The sequence below is a fragment of the Eutrigla gurnardus genome (assembly GCF_963514095.1).
Source record: "Eutrigla gurnardus genome assembly, chromosome: 5".
NCBI classification, from domain to species: domain Eukaryota; kingdom Metazoa; phylum Chordata; class Actinopteri; order Perciformes; family Triglidae; genus Eutrigla; species Eutrigla gurnardus.
Window position 1 is genome coordinate 24,507,884 of NC_139919.1, and position 19,703 is coordinate 24,527,586.

At 45.8% G+C, this 19,703-nt stretch overlaps 1 protein-coding gene across 2 annotated transcripts in view; it reads left to right on the plus strand.

Annotated features, from left to right (window-relative positions):
* The window catches only part of nexmifb (neurite extension and migration factor b), a 45,599-nt gene extending 27,819 nt beyond the window's left edge, over window positions 1–17,780 (plus strand). The window contains exons 2-4 of one of the 2 annotated variants that reach the window (XM_084010209.1): window positions 8,165–8,295; window positions 12,645–16,863; window positions 17,405–17,780. In XM_084010209.1, the coding sequence (XP_083866335.1) occupies window positions 8,214–8,295; window positions 12,645–16,863; window positions 17,405–17,489 (4,386 nt within the window). In that variant the 5' untranslated portion in view covers window positions 8,165–8,213 and the 3' untranslated portion in view covers window positions 17,490–17,780. Of the gene's footprint in view, window positions 1–8,164; window positions 8,296–12,644 lie in introns of both variants that reach the window. The other variant, XM_084010210.1, reaches the window with a different exon arrangement.
* The last annotated feature ends 1,923 nt before the right edge of the window (window positions 17,781–19,703 follow it).

Below are 19,703 nucleotides of genomic sequence, written 5' to 3' on the forward strand. Positions count from 1 at the left end.
GACTGACCCTTCAAGAGCAGTGGGTGGACCCAACATAGATTTGCCCAAATGAGCAAATGAATCGGTAATGTGAAGGTTTATGGTGTGTAAACCCGCATGTGTGTGTGTCTGTGTAGTATGTCAAAACCTACACTGCAGCCTCTGTTTCTATGATCAAATCCTTTTGCTTCCTCTGTGCCGTGCGTCCCTGTGCTACCCTCAGGCTCGTCGAGATGTTTGTATCGCCGTCGTCACATTAACCGGGTTCTGCATGCCTTCCACGCTCGCGCACCATCAGAAGCTTGTTCTGTACATGAGAGCAAGGTATATCCATATGTTCGCGAGGATGCCATTACTTCTGTCTCATTAGCAGCGGCGCCGAGTACCCTGAGCCGCTTCTTGTGCTCCATTGGGACAGCTGATGAGGCCTGACTACGTGACCTTTAACAACCTAATCAACTTTTAACACCTCGCCTGCTACCTGCCTTATAGCCATTCTTCTCCCTGCCATTACCTGGCAGTGGCCCGTCCCCCATTTAGGCTCCCATCACTTTCTCTTTTTTTTTTTTTCTTCTTTTTTTTTAAAAGCCGGAGTTGTGACTGTTCATCTGTATGTATGAATGAAGCAGCGCTGTGCAAACATGCAGCAGCAGTCTCTGGTGGCATGCAGTGATGTACTGTAATCTGTCACTCCTCTCCTCACTCTTGACCTTCCCTCTGCTTTTTTCCCTGCTGTCCTTATCTCTCTCTGTCCTCTTCGGCTCGCTGCTGAAGAGCTCGGGCTCCGCAAATAGATAAACAGAGAAACAGACCCGTTATCACCTAATACACAATATGTTTTTAATTATATCCCATGTGTTTCTGCAACTCTCTACACAGGAGCGAAATTAAATGAATGAATTCAATGTTGTGTCTGTATGTATGAAGTAAAACTGTGAGATTAACTCATTTATTAATTCATATTTCCTCAATATCCATCCGCTGTATTTATTTCCATGATAATAAACAGTGTGTAAACACCGAGGTAGAACATCTTCATCATCAGGAGCAGTATTTAATATTCAATAAATTAATGTACTGTTTTGTTAATTTAATGTTGAATTAATTTCCCCATTTTATAGCACACAGTCTCTCATGTTGATGAGCCTGTTTTTACATTACAGTGGCCGACACAATAACACAAACGTGTCTGTAATGCACTTAAATTAAATAAAATTCAATATAATACAATACTTGGGGAGACAAGTAATGCAATACATTTAAATAATAATATGTTAATATTACTGTATTGGGTGTATCAGAAATGAATTAACCTGTATATGTATTACAACACAATTTCCCCCAGAGATCAGTATTGCAAGGAATCATATTTTCCGTTTATGTTTTTGTAGCTTTGACCTTCTGGCTAATGTGATGTAATGTGAAAAAACAATAAGTACAATATTATTGGAAATATGTTCTAGCAAAGCACAATGTCCTTAAAATATGCTTTTTGTTTTTGGAATGTTGACACTTTTTAGCTTGAGCTGCAAACAAGCTGATATCCATTTGTCACTCGCTGGTCACAGTGGAGTGGTTTTGTTTTATTTAATCATTTAATTGCATCTTCCATAAATCATCTGTTTCCTGCCTTGTGTGTTGTAGTTCTCCCGATCAAAACCCAGGAATAAATAATCAAAATGGTGCATAAAATATAATTATATCTATTTATTTATTTGTTCAATGCTGCTTCACAAAGTTAGGAAGGTAATGTTTAAGTCAAGCTATTAAAGGACCATTTATTGCCACTGTGCAACACGGTGATACACAGTAAAATGTCGTAGCCCATCCCATCCCCATTCCCGCTCCATGGCGTCATGACACACATCAGGTAAAAACTTTTATCCATCAACTTTGCCTGTGTTCCAGCACCAAGCACAATGGAGCCTGGCTTTCTGTAAAGATGTGAGCACAGCAGTCTCCCCGACCTCCCTGCTGGGTTGGCCTGATGTCTTATTCCATCCATCTTATTTCCCTGCGACCAGACAGCCAGGAGCAACCTGGGTAATGGAGCCCTCAGGTCCAAGCTGGGTTCGCTCAGTCTCGGGCTCCCCTCCCTCTCTTCCTGGGGCGTTTGGTCTGGGTCAAAGTCCACTGCTCTTTATCCGACACCCACACTTGTCGAGAGCAGTGTGTTGTGTTGTGTGCCATTCAGCGCTCCAGAAATAAACAACAAATTAAGACTAAAATGGAAACCCAAGGGAGCTTGAATATACATGTATATACTGGTATCTGTAATTGGCACCGGCCGATACACAAAGCCTAGTTATCGCCGTCGGAGCGCAAAATGTTGGATCCACTTCAAACTCTGTCCAGATGTACATAATTCCAGTTTGCTCGCCGTCTAAAGGAGCCTCATACACTCATGAGTGCCACATGAACTAGACTCCACTTTCGCTGAAGGTTCATTGTTGAGAGCTTGGAAATAACATAAAACATAAAAACATATTCAACACAAGGTCCAACTTTCTTGTTTCCACATCTCGCAGACCTTCCTCTGTGGATGGAGTTGCTCCGTTGTCATGGAGACGGGTTGGTTGTTATCAGTCCTGGTTGAGTTAGGATTTCTATTTGAGTGAAAACAATGGAGTTGTGCTTTGAGTTTCACAGTCAGGAGTCTTTTAATATACACTTGAGCTTCGAGTTAGGTTTTTTTTTAGAATTGTGTAGATAGTTTGATGTTTTACAATACAGCATGTTTTCCCCGGGAATGTCCCAGTTTGTAATACTGCAAACACTATATACATAAATAGAATAAACTGCATCATCAATGGGCCATAGGCATAATCAGGATTGTCTCTTCTGGCGATGGATAGTGACTTCACAGACGTCTAAATGAAAGTCTTCAAGATTGCCACTTTAAAGAAATGACTAAAGCTATTTATGGGAGATGGAACTTTTTGCTGTATGCAGGAACAGTATTTGAGTTGTGCATGATTCACACTGCAGATATCCTTCATTAATCAGTTAATGACAGAAACCGCAAACTCCACTCCCTTAGAACCGTGGCGAAATGTTTTCATTAAAACCAGAACATTTGCAGCAAATGTAAGCTAAAAGATAAATGAACGCAGATGAGAGAGTTAAACTCTCCACGTACTGAGCTAGGATTAAAGCCTGCCAGATGTGTCACTCATTTACTGTATCGGAATAGAAACGTGCTCATTAAGAGGAACCCGCTAATTGACTGTGCGCTCTCCGGAGAGCAAGTTGGATTCTGACAAGCAGAGGCTTGCACCTTTTAGTCTGGGGCAGACTCAAGAGACTACGGGGGGGGGGGGGTTGGAGGTAACAGTAGTTACAGTTGTCCACATCTGGCTCTGCAGGTTGTGCTGTGCTGATAAAGATCAAGCTCTATAATCCCGATTTGCAGTGAATCGGATGCATCCGGGGCTTCTTCGGCAGCCTGTGATTGACAATGATTATCTCAAGCGGACACCGTATCTCCTCCATCACTGTAGCCATGTCAGGGATTTCAGGTGCAGGTCGTTTGATCAAATACTGCACCAAACAGCTGACGGAGGAGTGGCAGAGGCACATGGAGATACGCGGATAAAGAGTTATTTTTTTTTCTTTCTCCCTCTTCATGTGTCAGAGACACAATTATGAGATACGTCTTTTGCTGCAGCACAAATATTATCTGACAGGCAATCTTCATGATAGACAATCTGAGCTTCGTGTGGACGGTGAGGATGGACGGTGGAATCAAAATCATAGACATGATTCAGGAACCACTACTGTTGAGCATGTGTGGCCAGTAAAAAAAACAACATTTAAAAAAACTGCTTAGTCGTTCATCTTTCTTTTTTTATTTAGATAACAGGGATACAATAATGTAATGATTAGATTGTTACGTCTGTAGCTAGTATTGATTATTGTCTTTCAGGGCATTCATCATTTTAGAAAAATCAATTTAAAAGTATGACTTTCTTTGTCTAGTTATTGATTATGAGTCACAGTCGAATTGGAATAATAAAATAGGAAAATTGTTATTTAAGCAGCTATAGTCAATATTTATATTTATTATTGAAACTATTTGTGAAAAAGTGTCCTTTGCACTGATGAACCAACTGAAACTTTTTAGCTCCTTTACCTCATTGTTTTGGTTTCATGGCCGCCACTTTACCTTGGTTCACTTCTTCTCCAAAAACTGCTCCGATGAATGACTTTTACTCTTCCTGCTCACCAAACAAAATAGAGAAAAAGGAGATTGAATATTGGACAATGAATGCTGCTTCTCCGTCTCTGCTGGATGTGGAAAGTAGCAAAAAGTGGCAAAAAATATATCATCTGTCTGATTGTTTCATGTAATTCTGACGTGTGCCTTAATGCGATACAGTAAGTCGATACTGAAAAAAATGATTAATATTGTGCTATTGATTGCGGTCTTGTCAACCAGCCCGAGTAACACTTGTAACCGTGAGCGAGTGCGTTCGCGACCTGTGTGACACGTTCCAGTGCAGCGTTTAACAGACGCGAGGTGATGCAAAGCGTTTGATCCGTCGCCATTGACAGCGCCGTGTCTTTGAGGTGGGCTCGGTTCGTCAGTGCCCTTGGAAGAGGAGAGCTCTGACATATCGGCTGTGAGGAGCCCTGTTGACCTACGACAGAGCGACGCTGATGTTTGTGTGAGAGAGAGGAGAGACGGAGGGGGAGGACTGGAGAGCTGCAACATGGAAGCAACAAACACGATATACGCCTGTCGGGGAATGTTTGGCATCTTGACAATAGCAGGACAGGTTGAATTACCCTCATTTCAAATGGGATGAAGTGAATAGAATTTCTTCCTCTTTTTTAAGAATTATATTTTAGTACTCTACATCATATGACATTGTGCCTGGAAATGTGACGGCTCCCTCTGTTGGGATCTATTTATCTGAGCTGGTCGCGGTCACCTATAATTAACCCCACTCTTGTATATGGATTGTGAAATTGGCAGAATACATACTGAAGAAGGGGCGTCTGGCCCAAAGCGTCGCCGTGGCAATATAAAAAGTCATTGGAGTGCTTTCCTATTAATTTCCTTTCTTTAATCATCTACATTAAGGTCCAAGCACCCCTAGTCATCAAGGTCAAAGCTATTAATGTAGAGGTTAAACCTAGGCAGGCGGAACACAAACTAACCATGAAAGAGTCTCTGTTTGTATTGAAAGGTGCTCAAACCCTCAGTGTAGCTCTGAGTGAAAGACAAGTTCAACTACTTCTGTGTACCTGTGTCTGTATTGGATTTGTGTTCCTACGTGCCACACCATAAATTGCTGCGAGCGTACAAGTTCAACATTATTGCTGGGAGTTGCGTGTGAGGCAGGTCACTCAGCCGGTCCGCAGCCAGCCAGCCAAACCGCTCTGAAACTCTATACCTGTGCTGAAAAGAGGAGTCGCCATTTCAGCCGCTGTCTGTTTGGACCAGTGTTCTCTGCTGCCCTCTTTGAGAGCCCCCTCTGTTGGGGATCTATTCCCTGACCCCTGACTCGCTCCGTCCGTCGGCACAATGGGGCCCTTTGTACCTACGTATGCTGCTGTGGGACCTTCCTGCGTACCTTTTCGGCAATTATACACGATCCCCAGTCCGGCCGCGCCTCCGATACTTCCTTCACTGGAGAGGAAATGCAATCGAATCGAAGGCGAAACACGGTGAAACGGGGATCCGGGGGGGGAAGAGGCTCGCAAGAAATTAGATTGCGGCGCCGATAAGTTCCATATAGAGCGGGTAAACATGTTCTTATCTTGTTATCCAGCTTGCACATTAACACATGGTGTGTGGAGGAGGTGGAGGAGGGCTTAAAAGGATGCATCAAATCCTAATCTTTCCGTTTTGGCTTTTCCCCACTCGCCCGCTCTTTGTCTCTATTTGTGTTTGTCATGGCGCCGAGAACTCTGTGGCTCGTGCAAAAACAATGGCGGGGTCAGGAGCGCCAGCCATTTTCCCCTACACCTGCCCGAACGCTCCAGAAACGAGCGCACAGCGATTACGTGCCGTAACATGCGGTGCTTAAAGAGCGGTTTTCTGCCGCAGAGTTAAATGATGGTGCCCTCTGTGAAGTATTAATGATGTGGATGGATGAATCAGGTCGGCACAAACCTGTTGACGGCCGCTGCCGCTGCCGCCGCCGCGCTCTCTTAAAGCGGCGCCCAGACATCAGGCTTAACCGCTTGGCAAATTGGACATGCTTGTTGGCTGTAGCTCCAATTTATGTGCACTCTCTATTGCAGTTAGTCCATCTTCATTATTGAAATGGCCTCTCGTCAGGTCTTGACAGAGTGGTGGAGATGGCGGAGGGAGAGGGAGGAGGGGGGGAGCATGCAGGAGAATCATGAATAATGTGGAAAATAAACACATTTTAGGCTTTGGAGCTGGCTGGCGGGGAGGAGGGGTGTCGGGAGTGTTGTGAAATGCTCGGCTCCCGTATTCGCTCTCTCTCTCCCCCCATCTCTTGTGCAGCCTCTTCCAGTGGATGCTGATGCTGCGGCTCCTCAGCCTTGGGGCTTTGTCTAACACACATGCAATCGGGCACACACACACACATGCAGAGACCACATCCACAAGCAGCTGTAGGCGCTGGGCTCTGGCAGGACCTCTGTAGCCTGACCAGCATCCCAGCTGGGTGTCATGTCAGTGTGCTCGGTGGCTACAGCCCACATTTCTGATAAGGTGCTGCCGTGACTTCACTTTTCCCCCCCGAGTCCGTAGATTGTTGCATTGTTAAATCGGGACTTAGCTCATCTGGGTCAGCCAGTTCAGGAGGGGATATCCAATTCCAGTTTATGCTTTGTCAAAGGGGACGTATCTGTTGCCACATGTAAAAAAAAAAATTCAATTTCTCAGTGTGCCGAGTTGATACACGATGACCTCAAAAACATCTCTTTAGCTCTGCAAATGCCACGTGCACTTAAGCCTCAGCTTTGGGAGAAATCTGAAGTGAAGACAGGGGGGGTTCTGGCTGGGTCTACCTACAGGGTCCTTGTACCTGCTGCACACATGAGCAGCTGTGATGGCTCACGGGGTAATTACCCACTGAGCCGGTGTGTATCTATGCAACTGTTAGCTGAAGCAGGGGTTCCCTTCATGTAGCCTCCCCCCCCATTCAGGTCAGTGAGCAGCTAATGCCATTTAGAAAGCAAAAAGAATGAAAGAAGACGGCAGTTGTTTGTAGTCAGCTGCGTGCTACCTTTGTCTTATTGTCTGCCGTCTGTCTTAATCTCTCCGCCGCCGTTTTTCGCACCACAAGGAGATCATGTTATTAGATCCCCTCCCCTGGCTCATTTGTCATCCTGCAGCACCACTCCTCCAGAGCAGGAGCTGCAAAAAAAAAAACAATATAAACAGGCAGGAGGCCACGACATCAAATGTTCATCATTTACTGGCCCAGAGTCTCTCGCAGCACCATTATTCTTTCAGGAATCACACAAGGTTAATATACTTCTTCTTCCTTGTGCCACCCCACCCAATTCCAGGAGGGTTGACAAACTTCGACCTCTCTACCTTGACGTATTGTTCTGTATTACATTGGGCCCACTGCACTGCATGCTGCCACACACGCACTCGATCATCCCCCCTCCACACACACACACTCTCACCACCATCACTCGCTACGGTAAAGAAGTATTGTCAGTCATCCCAGTTTGCTGTCGCTGCCCCACTCACATCTCTTTAATCTGTCTTGGGTTTGGTTTTTCCCGTTGCCGAGGCACGCGGGAGGGAGGGAGTCGGCTAATTACAATAAACAAATATGCTCGGAGCCAGCTATGTAAGGTTCCCATAGGTTAACGACGCTACTATAAATGTTAAATGAAGCTTAAAATAGGAATGGCATGGCATACAGTTGCCATAGCGATCTCCGCCGTGATCCTCTGTGTACTTTCTTGGTTGGCAAAGTTTAAATTAATCTTAGACACGAATCTGTGATACAGAGAAGAAATGAGTTCTTGTTTGGCGCCCCAAGGGCCTCTTTGATGTCTCAATAATGTTTGAGGCTTTTTCTCCAATTTCTGCGACTTCGTGTTCGTCTGCCTTTGTTGTAATGCCGTTAATGTTGTTAACGTTATTCTGCATTAGACGCATGGCAGTCACCCTTTAATGATCCCTCTCTTACTCCCGTCTCTTTCTGTTTCTCTGTCTTCTCTCTGGCTCTCTCTGTTTCAACAGGTGGGACAGTCAAAATGATGCGTAGGAGGTGAAGCGTTGAGCCGTATTGATGGATGTGTTAACAGACAGCAGTCTCACATTGATTGTGAAGACTTCAGAACCAGAGAATGCAAATGCAGCGGAGAACACAGGTGAAAACCACTCACTTTTTTCTCTCTCTCTCTTTGAATTGTCGCTTGTTAACTTCTATTTCAATTAGAAATGGGCATAGAAATGTTAATTTTGCCTTTTGATTCTTTGAAAATTTGCTTTGAACATTAAGACTTTGGTTGTCGACCTGAGACAAGAATTTCCAAATTTTTTTTCCAAGAATAATCAAGCATTCTTTAGAATAAATGAAAGCTTAATGACAACCGTTTCTCTCGTAACAGCTTAAAAACTTTGAAAAGACAATTAGTGTTCCCGCATAGCATTTAAGTTTCTTGCTTGAATTAACTTTTTTTGCCCTCAGTTTTAAGCTCTTTGACAAGATAGGGGGGAAGGTGAAACCCGTCCTGTCTTTTTTAAATGAAAGTGGAAAAGAAACATAAAATGAAGCTTTTTAAGCTATTGATAATCCTCTCGCCGCATGCTTCCACAACTCAGAAATATAACATCTACCTTTTCTCATAAAAAGGTGCAAATGTGAAAGAGGTTCCAACCATTTATTCCCTCACACATTAGCATAGACAAAAGAGTGTGTTTGGGGAAAAACATTTAGTTATGATTTATTTTGTTTTTTTATTTAAGGTCATACCTGCTGCCTCTGTGAATTCTCAATGACTTAAACCATGCATCATAATGATATTTCCAGGCTCTTGATCTAAAAGTGAATTCAAGTAAATCCAAGTAGCCTACATCAGCAGTGTAGCCTCTTCTGTGTACTGAAATATAAGCTGCACTGATGCAATGTGACTTTTACAAGACTCCTTCAGCCACTACCTACTGCCCCCTAAAGTTTAGGTCCACCAAGCAGCACTGATCCTTCGATGAGGTTTATCTTATCTGGTCAGGCTCATTGGGGGACTGACTGGCCCCCGCTGTGAGAATCACACAGATTATCCCCAAGCACTCGGCTGTTCCTTTGGAGGCGAAGCGGCTGTAGAGTTGGGGGGAAAAGAGCGGCAGGAGAAAGGCGTGAACGTGCCTCCATTGAGCGGGGAATAGGGCAGCTCTCTGAGGAGGATGGCCATGAATCACGCTGCAGTTACTCACCACTTATTATGAACATCCTGTACAGTCTGGATTGATTCCCCCCCTCCATCATTCACAAAATGTCACATAGTGAAGATGGAGCAGTAGGTGGCAAGCGGCTTCTGTGGCTGGCCTACCAGCTGGATGAGCGAACACCCCGGGTGGCTGAGCTGCAGAATGGCTAGCTCGGCATTTTAGGGATGTAAAAGCCTCTGTATAGCCGGGATAAGGAGCCGGGAAGTTGGAAGGGGGACGAGATAGCGGAGGAAAGGGGACAGAAAATGAGGGGGGGGATGGGAGATGATTTTAAGAAGCCATTAAAAGGAAGAAAAAGCCATGTCAGCTATTATCATTTGCATTGTACTTGTTGGAGCTATTTTATTCCTTTGGCCTCATTGGATGAGTTTCATGTTCATATCAGGGACGGATAGTCTTTTATTTTATGCTTTTTCTTCCATGTATGAAGTGAGTGAGGTGGATTAGTAGTGTGTGTGGCTGGGTGGCATCAGACACTAATAGACGAGGCCACAGACGCCAACTTTCCTCCCTCGTCATGTCCACGAGCATGTCCATCGGCACGGGCTCGCATCCCCGCAGCGCCGTCTGGCACGGAGCAGCCTGCGCTTACTTCAGGTGGATGAAGCCCCGGATGTCATGGCTAGAAAGATGGGCGCGACTCAGAGGGCTCCGAGCGCTAACTGGCTCGGTCTGGTCTGCATTGGCTGTCTAGCGCGGCTGGGCTTGGCAGGTCCGGGGATCAGAAGATCACCACCTCCTGCCAGCAGCCGGCGTACTCCCATATGCTCGGCGGTCCAGGTCCATGCCAACATGCGTGAGCCGAGTCACATTCAAGGACCACCTCCGCTGATAACACAATTATAAAACCACAACGGTGTGAGCATGATAGCAGAGAGTATAGAGCTTGTTTCTTCCCCCCGGTAAGGTAGATATTGAATTCTGACAGCAGTGAGCATTTTGTATGTTTGTCTTGTTTACATCTACCAGTTCACACGCTGTAGTAACATTATATCAGTGAATATGAGGCTGCCAATCCCCCTTTGACCTCTAATGTCAAACTTGATTTGTCATCTACAGTCATCGCTGTAAGACCGTGTGTGTGTGTGTGTGTGTGTGTGTGTACCTTGTGTACCTGTCTGACTGACTGATCTGTGGCACATTCTGAACAGCTGAAGAGCTAATGGTCCAGCTGGAGACAGATGGCCTCTCGATAACACTATACCCCCAAGCCAATACTCACACTCTATCACACACTCACTCTCTCTCTCTCTCTCACACACACACACACACACACACACACAGACATGCATATACACACACACACACACACACGCACACACAGACATGCATATATACACACACACTCATCCACATATGCACTCTCTCTCTGTCTCTCTCTCTCTCTCTCTCTCTCTCTCTCTCTCTCTCTCTCTGTCTCTCTGTCTCTCTCACACACACACACACACACACACACACATACACTCCAGACAATCGCATGCACACACACATTGGATAGGATAGATTGTTAATCCATTATAAACCCTGAGGAAACACATTTTTCAATATGAGTTTAATGTTTCACAGCAATTTTGAACAATCTTTTGGCAATATTAGGTGGCAGCTGAGGTTTCATGCGAGCACGGGGGGGATAAAGGAAGTTAATTTCTTCCCCTTTTTTTGTAATTGTCCTCTTTTCTGTGGCTTTGCTACTTGGTGGGGTTAATGAAAGCGATAAGACAAATATAAGGGAATGATTACTCATCTATGAGCACTGGAAACTTACTCAGTAGATTTCAAGCACTATATAACGCCTGGACAAAAAACAAAATAATTGATCACAGAAAACAATTGTTAGATGTAGAAAAAAGGATCTTAGTCCTCCACAGAGAGCATGTGTTTGCTCTGAGGTCATTTTTTGACCACAGATTGAAGGAACTGATGGCAAACGCCTCGTGGTGCTTCTGCAGCCTCCCACAAGTTGCCGCTCGAACAGTTTTTTTTTTCATATTTCTCCTGAGGTTTTCTTCATTAAGGACGACAGTTAGCGCAGTTGCATGTTTTTTTAGTAGGCGTGCTGGTTGCACCAATGTGTCTGCAGGCCTCAGACCCGGGGAGGCCTGCTCTCAGATATTTCATTACCTCGTTAAATCACTCTCAAATCATATCCATATTCAATGATTTACTCACCGCCAATACAGCCGCGTTGAATACTGTTTGTTAAGCAGTCTTCCCCTCAAGCGTTTATCGCTGCCTCAATAATGAGGCGCATCCATTCTAAAATGGGGGAACGCTGCTAGTTAACCTCTGTGAACACATTAATTGCTCTGGTATGTCTTTCAATCTAAATGTTTCTGGCATGATTTTAAAGAATATGTGCGCGAGGCAGCAGCTTGGGATTGTAGAGGGAGGCAGGTGTAGATGATATTGGTTATACAGTCTCCAACATATGGGCCTGTCGTGTCCCATGTGTATGTACCTGCCTCGGCTGCTGTCATCTAATTATGCAGAGCAAACAAAGCTATCTGCCTGCTGCTGCAAGCCCGCTTCTGTGGGTTTTGATTGTTACTCATCAGATGGATGTCTTCAACTGATTAAGACATTGTCACAATTGACCTGTAGGAAATCAACAAAACCTACTTTCAATTTAGTCATTTCTGCTATTGTTGCCGCCAATCTGTGTAAATGTGTGGTATCTTGTTACCTCAGAGCTACGCTGGATCTGCGTCTATAAAGATGAAACCCTAAAAGGAAGGGGAGGGAGCCTAATGTAAGATGATTTGATCTCATATATTGCTCTTGGCTTGGTTAAGGAAGACTAATAATATCGTTGTTATGATTTCAGGAATTAGGAATTAGGATTTTCCCTACCCTCTACCCTGAACTGCTTCATGGAAGCGTATAATACAACTGCTCATTTTTTTGTAGCTTCACTTGTGCCACCGTGTTGACTTAACATTTGAGAATTTGGTAGGAATATTTTACGTCTGTGTTTCTTCTCCACTTGTACATTTGAACATCAATCGGTAATAGGTTAGACATTGTCCCAACGTGACATTGCTAATAACTTTTATTGAATCTAGTACCAAAATGAAAATATGAATGTTTAAAGTCGAGAAGTCTAGAATAACTAAATTACATTTCAGCTCTAGGGGGTTAATTGATTGAACTGCCTTTCAGCAGCCCAGAACAAATGTCAGTGTAACTACACAACGAAAACAATGTGATTTGACTTCAGAATTACAGTCCGGAGAGCTGAATGATCTGAAATCTTTTCATTCTGTCCCTGCAGGAGTATGTGAGCCGAGTGGTGATCTGAGTCTGTGCGGCATCGTCGATGCTGCCCTCCCTCCGTCCTCACCGCCTCCTGCCACAGATACTTCACAGGAATCCTGCCCAACGCACCAGAGGGCCGCTCCTGCATCGCCAACACTCACCCTGCCCCTTGGCACTGACTCCTCCCTGGGCCTGACAGCGGCCCCTTGCCCCCCCTCGGGCGATGCTCCGACTGTAGTCTCCCACCTTCACCACACTCCCACCCCCACACCGCTTTCCCCCCCGGCTGTGAGCTCCTGGGACCCAACGGGAGACGCTCAGAAGACTGCCCTTCTGCTGCCTGTTTCCCTCCCTCTGTCGGCTACGATGATGGAGCCCGGCACCGTGTCTGCCCTGACGGAGGAGTGTCTTCTTCAGCCTACCCGCACCTGCCTCGGCTGCTTCATTGAAACCCGTGATGCCACCGACCCCAACGCCATCCAAAACCCGCCCCTTGATCCCATCACCAGCCCTGACACAGAGACCGGGCTCAGTGTAAGGATAGGCGACGTGAGCCGAGAGGACTTCTCCGACATCAACAACATCAGCATCCAGTGCCTGAGCCACGCGGGGGATTCGGTCAGTCACTATGGCGAGCAGCTCCTCTCCGACCAGCTACTTAGCTTTCCTCTGCCGAAAGCCCCAGGTGACGGCAAGAGAGTCGATGGCAGCAAAACAACGGAGGACTGCGATGACCCAGAAGACGATCCAACAGCCAAGAACTTGTATGAGGGACTTTTACTTGACAAAGTGAGCGGAGAGGAGGTCCTGCTGGCCAACGCCGGCCAGGACTGGGGCTACTTTGAATCCTTCATCAGTGAGAGTAAGATGGAACTGCTGGACCTTTGTTCGAAAAATGAACTCTCAGTCAACCTCTTCTCTGAGGAGGACGTTGACAATCTATTCGATGACGAAGACGACGATTCGACTTTAAGCAGTGATGTCTGTTCGCTGAAGATTCGCTACGAGTCTTTCCAGGACAACATGCGGGAAAAAACGAACGTGCTCCAGGAGGAGACGCAGTTCAACTTCTTCCCCAGCGTCCTGGCCAACTGTGCCAAGAAAGAGGAGGGGGCGGGGGGTCTGAGGAGGAGTGCCGAGGAGCTTCAGCCCAAAAGCGACGAGCTCATCCTGGAGACGGGGCAGGAAGGGAAGGCCGGGGACTGCAGTGGTCGGAGCCCCCTTGATGGTTCCCAAGGCTCGCCCATGTCCACTCCCAAAGTCAACTACTTAATGGACTTCAACTCCACGGAGGAGTCGGGCGAGTTCAGCGATGACAGCTCCTGCACCGGCTCCTCCTCAGACACCCTGCAGGAGGGCAAGTTTAAGAAGGGACACTCAAAGAGATTGCTCAGCCCCTCTAACCCTCTCAACTACGGCCTGCGCTCCAAGAGGAAGGTTCGATACAGTGATGATTATTTATACGATGTTGACTCGCTCGAGAGCGAGAAAAATGCGGAGAAAAAAGAGAAAGCTCCCGCCGGTCAAAAAGAGGAGGAGGATGTTGACTGGTGTCCCAAGAAACGTCGGAAATCCTGTCGTAAAGAGCCACCGGTGGTCATCAAGTACATAATCATCAACAGGTTTAAAGGAGAGAGACTCATGTCAGTGAAACTGGGCAAGTTAGACCCTGTGGATGCGACTGTGAGCTTAAACACCGACACAGTTAGCAAATATGAGACACTGGCTCCTCTGAAGGATTTCTGGCAGGAGAGGCAAAGAGAGAGACAGGAGCAGCTTAAGCTGGCTGCCAGAGATAAACAACAACGTGGTTTTCATCTAAACGGACGCCATCATCGCCCTTTTAATTCTAGTCATCCCAAAAGGAAATACAAGATTGCAAACAGGCTTAAGGTTCAGAGGATTCACGCTGTGGAGCAATCAGCACCAGTACAGTGCTCCCCTCTCTCTGATCGGGGCCAGGGAGGTGTCACTAAAGAAGAGGCCACCCCCACGGTAGGGGGAATAATAGCAGCCCCGGGCCTCCCAGTCACATTAGACACAAACTCCATCACGCACGCAGTCACAGCCAAGAGCCGCTCCCAGGAAAGAGAGGAGAGGGAGGGGAGGAGATTGGGAGGAAATAAAACAGTCAGGATAAGGAAATTCAAAAGCGAAGCCAGGCTGAGGAGCAAGAAAATGAAAGAGGCAGAAGGAGAGGAGGGGAGGAGCGTGACAAATGAAACGGATGCCTGTGTCGCTGCGGCACAGATTGGGGACCCTACTGCTGGGTTAGCAGAGGCAGGCATTAGCTCAACCACAGTCAAACCCCATTTCGCTGACAATGCCACCGCCGCTCACGCATCTGAGGGGAAATTCCCCTTTGTTTCGTCCACCTGCTCTCCTGACAAAGCCCCCCCCTCGGAGGCGGTGGAGGCGGGTGTCCCTGTTATCCCGGGGGGCTACCTGCAGACCCTGTTAGATGCTACTGACTCCTCCGGTGGAGCAGCTATCTCTTATTTCCCCCAGCAGCCCTCTAGGCAGCAGTATCCTCTGGGGCTTTCCCTCGAGGAGAAGCAGTTTTCTTCTCTGCAGCTCGCTCAGAGCTGCGTCCTCTCACCTCCCTCCGAGTCAGAGCTCCAGCAGTCTCCCCAGAACTGCCCCAGCTTCCCGCAGATGTGGCACCCGCAGCTCTGTGCAAGTCACAGCCAGAGTTTTGGGCCCGAAACCCCTGAGACGCCCATCTTACCCAACAACTTTCCAGCTGCTGTGCCCCTGAATGACAGCCTGCCAGTGTCTAACTACAGCCAGCTGAGCCCAGAGGCTGACAGGCTACTTTATGAGAAGAGCTACCTGACGGAGGCAGGGCTGCAGCCTGGGGCAGATCTGCAAGTGTGTCAGTCTGCCTGTGTGGAGGGCCAGGTGCAATACCAGAGAGGGTCCCTGTGCACAGACAATGGCAGGCTCATCAGCTATGACTCAGTGGGCTCTCTGTCAGCCTCCTCCAGCAATTACAGCTCCCTCAGCCTCAAGTCTTGCGAGCGAGAGGGTGAGGAGGAAGGCCGAGACAGCTTCTTAGCTCATTGCAGTCCCAAAGTGGTGATTCAGCAGAGTGTGGACTCCCTTACCCCACTCAGGGAGTCCTCAGACCTGCTGGACATCTCCAACTTCACCCCTGACAAGTTTAGACACTCGTCACTGTCAGAGCTTTCCCCTCCCGAGACCCCCAACCTGTCCCCTCAGGTGGTGGGCCGTGAGATGAAGATGGCGGGGAATGTTGCAGAGTACCAGGATGTGAATGACATGACTATGGAGTGCAACAGGGAGGTGAAGTGGAATTGTGACGTTATGCAGCAACAAGAGCACACAGCGAATGCGTACACAGTGGAAGACAGCCAGTTTCCGCTGCACAACTTCAACAGTCAGGACGTGTTACGTTTAGATAAAAAGGAGCTGGGAGTTACTGAGTTTGATGAACAGACTGGTGAGGTGTTGGCTGGTGCGAAAAGCATCAAGTCAAAGAGGAAAGGCAATTGCAAACAAACAGCTGTGGGACAGAGCCCAAAGAAAGTCCGGGCTCCCAGAGCTCCTAAATCAGAAAAGGTCAAGACCCCCAAACAGAACTCACGCTCCACCAAAAAGATAAAGGCCATGCTGGAGGGTAAGGCCGCAAAGAACCAGGCAGGTGGTTGTGGCACAGGCCTGACTGACAGTAGCAGTACTGGGGACTGGTCTGGCACTGGCTGGTCAGAGAGCAACAGCCTGGTTGGGGACGACCAGAGAGAATTTGAGGAGCCCTCCAATATTCTGTCCAACATTGTCTCCGGCATGGCCGAGGTCCAAAGGTTCATGATGGCCTCCATTGAGCCACTGTGGAATCCCATGTCTGAGGCCGGCATGCCCTCCGAGGCCAATAGCCTCAACCTAAAGACACTCAAAATCTTGGCAGGCACCGAGGCCGACCTGAAGAAAAAGGGAGCCGCGTTAACGGGGGCCGGGAGAGGCAGGAAGGCAGGGGGAAAGGGAGGGAAAAACCAGGCCAAATTCAACCCCTCTCATCCTTTGTTCCCTCAACTAGCTCTTGGCTGTAACATGTTTGATAAACCCAACTTTATTAACCCCGGGCCTGCACACAAAAAGCTGTACCGCCACAAGACCAGTGCAAAGTTTCCCCGGATTGAGACACTGAAGGGGAAGCGAGCTGAGAGAGACCCAAATAAGGACATAGCACTGATGACCTCTTTTGAGAAACTGAGGTAATATTTTGTTACCGGCTGCTGTTGTACCCCCCTATCACCCCCCTACCCCCCCACCCCCCACTACCCGCTCAGCCCTCCCTTCCAAGCATACCTACACTGACGCTATGCCAGAGCTGCATGAGTACTACGTTCCCCCCTGACTACTCCCACTCCCTTTTAACCCCCCACCCGAAGAGGATATTAATATCTGCATGAAAAACTTCTTGTACTTTGCAAACTACCTATTGAGTGATTGTGTCAAGCTTGATTGAGATTTGAAACGACCATGGCTGCATTTTTTCTTGCTTTTGTTGTTTCTGCTTCGTTTGTTCTTCTTATAGTCGTTTTTTTGTTTTATTTTTGTCTGAAAAAAAGAATAAGCCTTGAAAAACAGTTCTGTCGCCTTTTTGAGGAACTTTGTTTTTGTATTTTTTCAGCAGAACTAGCTCCCCCTGAATTATGTATTTATTCCCTCTTTCCCTAAAGATGTAGCTATATACACAAATGCATTGAGTGACATCTACGCACCCCCCTCCTCCTCATCTGTTTTTGTATGCAGAATATGGATGTCCTGTTGTTGCTGTCCTTCATCACTGCCTGGCTCATTTCAAGAAGGAATCCTACAATTAATGAGCCCTATTTAAGCCCAAGACATCTTGAAACACAAGATGGGACCATTTTGTATTGATGACATATCAGACTTTGTCTTTTCCCCCTCCCCCTCAAAGATGGAATGACTCCCCATTTCCTTTTATCAAGCGTTTTCTTTTTTCCCTCTGAAGTTTAGAGGAACTGGTAATCTAAATTTACATTTTTACGCCTTGCAAATTCATGAAAGCTCCACCCTCAGAGTATTTTTGTCAATGTTGTTGTACAGGGACATGCAATACTTGCAAAAAAAAGATGATTATAATCTTAAAATCAATGTGCCAAAAGTAACAATGCTGTGTAAATGACCTCTTATATATGTGTGAATATTGGCTGTTCCTCTTTTCTATCCATTGGAGTATTGGCTGCTTGGGTTGGAGACTCCTTACAGAGACTTGCCACTACAGGAATTCTTTATTTGGGACTTTTCTCTCTTCTCTGATGAAAGGCACCAACAGCTGGCAGTGGTACACCACCACTCACTAAACCAAATCAGAAAGACTCTCCTCGTTTCCCCCACTTTGTTTGCCAAATTCAATTTACCTCAACATCGCCTGGCACTGAGAAGCAACAAAAGAGACGCAAAGGGGAGATCAGCTCTGAAGGCTACTGTAGAGGAAGAGGATGGGGAGGAAAAAAAAGAGGTATTCAAAAACGAGCTTTCTCTGGGGCCAAGGAGAGTGCAGTGCAGATGTTTGAGGGTAAGCAAGGAAATTATTTGTCAGTTGGGGCTGTGCCTCACTGGATTGCTGTTTTATAATAGAAATTCAAGGCAGTACATAACTCACAGAGATTCTGATGCACGCATCAGTCGTGAATGGACATAACACTTTTGCAGTTAGAGTTAATGTGAATGTGAAAGCAGTTTTCAGTACAAATGGAATCAGTAATCTTGTAAATGAAGGAAATCATGTCTTTGCGTTAGCTCCACACGGGAATCTTACTGCTATCTTACCTGGAATGGTAATTTAAACAGTAATTTTTCCTGACATTCTCATGCAATTGGTTTCGTATAACGCTGCCATACTTTTTAAGTTGCACCACCGGTGTGTTCAGACTTATTTTTGGGTGATTTTATAACATAATATCTCGATTGAATTTCTTTCTTTTGAAGGTACTTTCTTTTATATGGTGTCTTTAACTGTCATTTCCGTTTTGATGAGTCAATATTTTGGCAGATAAAAATGTCACCAGAAAAATCAAGGCCAAATATAGGCACAAATTAAAAAAGGAAAATATATTTGTACTATCCGATCCAGTGTATACCTGGGCCATTTATATGAATTACTTTGGGCTCATTCACTGCCTCACTGCACAGAAATAAATCCACCTTAAATTGAACACTACAATCATGTTTAATCAGCCCCTTCATCTGATTTAAAGAGTATTTTATATACTCAGACAATAGGCCTATATGTCCTCTTTCTTTTGAATGTTGAATATAATTTTTAAGCGTAGCAGTAATTACACGAGACTGCATGACAATGTGCGGGGCAATTTGGAGCTTGATTCAAAAACAGGCCTTGTCACACTGGATATGGTAATTCTGAGGTGATAGTAATTGATTGCTTGCATATGGCAAGAATCATAATCAATCTTTCTCTGTCTCTTTTTTTCTCTCTCCTCTCTGCCATGATCCTTTGTTTCTTTTCTCCAGTGTATCAGGGTTAGGACCAAGACAAGCTGCTGATGGGAAGCTCCACATGGGCTGCAAGCCCATTTAGTCTGCCTTCTCTCATTTCTGCCTATTGTCAAATTGAATGTACTTCTCTGAGTTCATACTTTCTTTTCTCTCTTTCTTCTTTTTTGTTTTTGTTTTAAAAATGTGCCACTGTCGAGCTGCCTCATGTTAATGGTGCTAAGAAAGCTGACAATTGTTTTCTTTTTCTTTCTTTCTTTCTTTTTTTTTTCATTTTAAGTTTGACATTTTTTTGTTTTCCCAGAGTTAACAAAAAATAAATGCAAAATAGATTAGGTACCTAACCCTCTTTATGAATGTATATTATAATGTTATGTTTGATGTATTCACTTCATGATTCTTTGACATTGATTGGAATTACTTTTGCTCTTTTCATTAAAAGATTACCGAGCTTTATATATACTGTCTAGAGTTGTTACCAGAAGGAATCTTAATGAACTCTTGACACTACAAAATCTTGTATATTTTTTGTGTGCCAATTTGTAACATATTTTGTAAGTGTATATTTTTC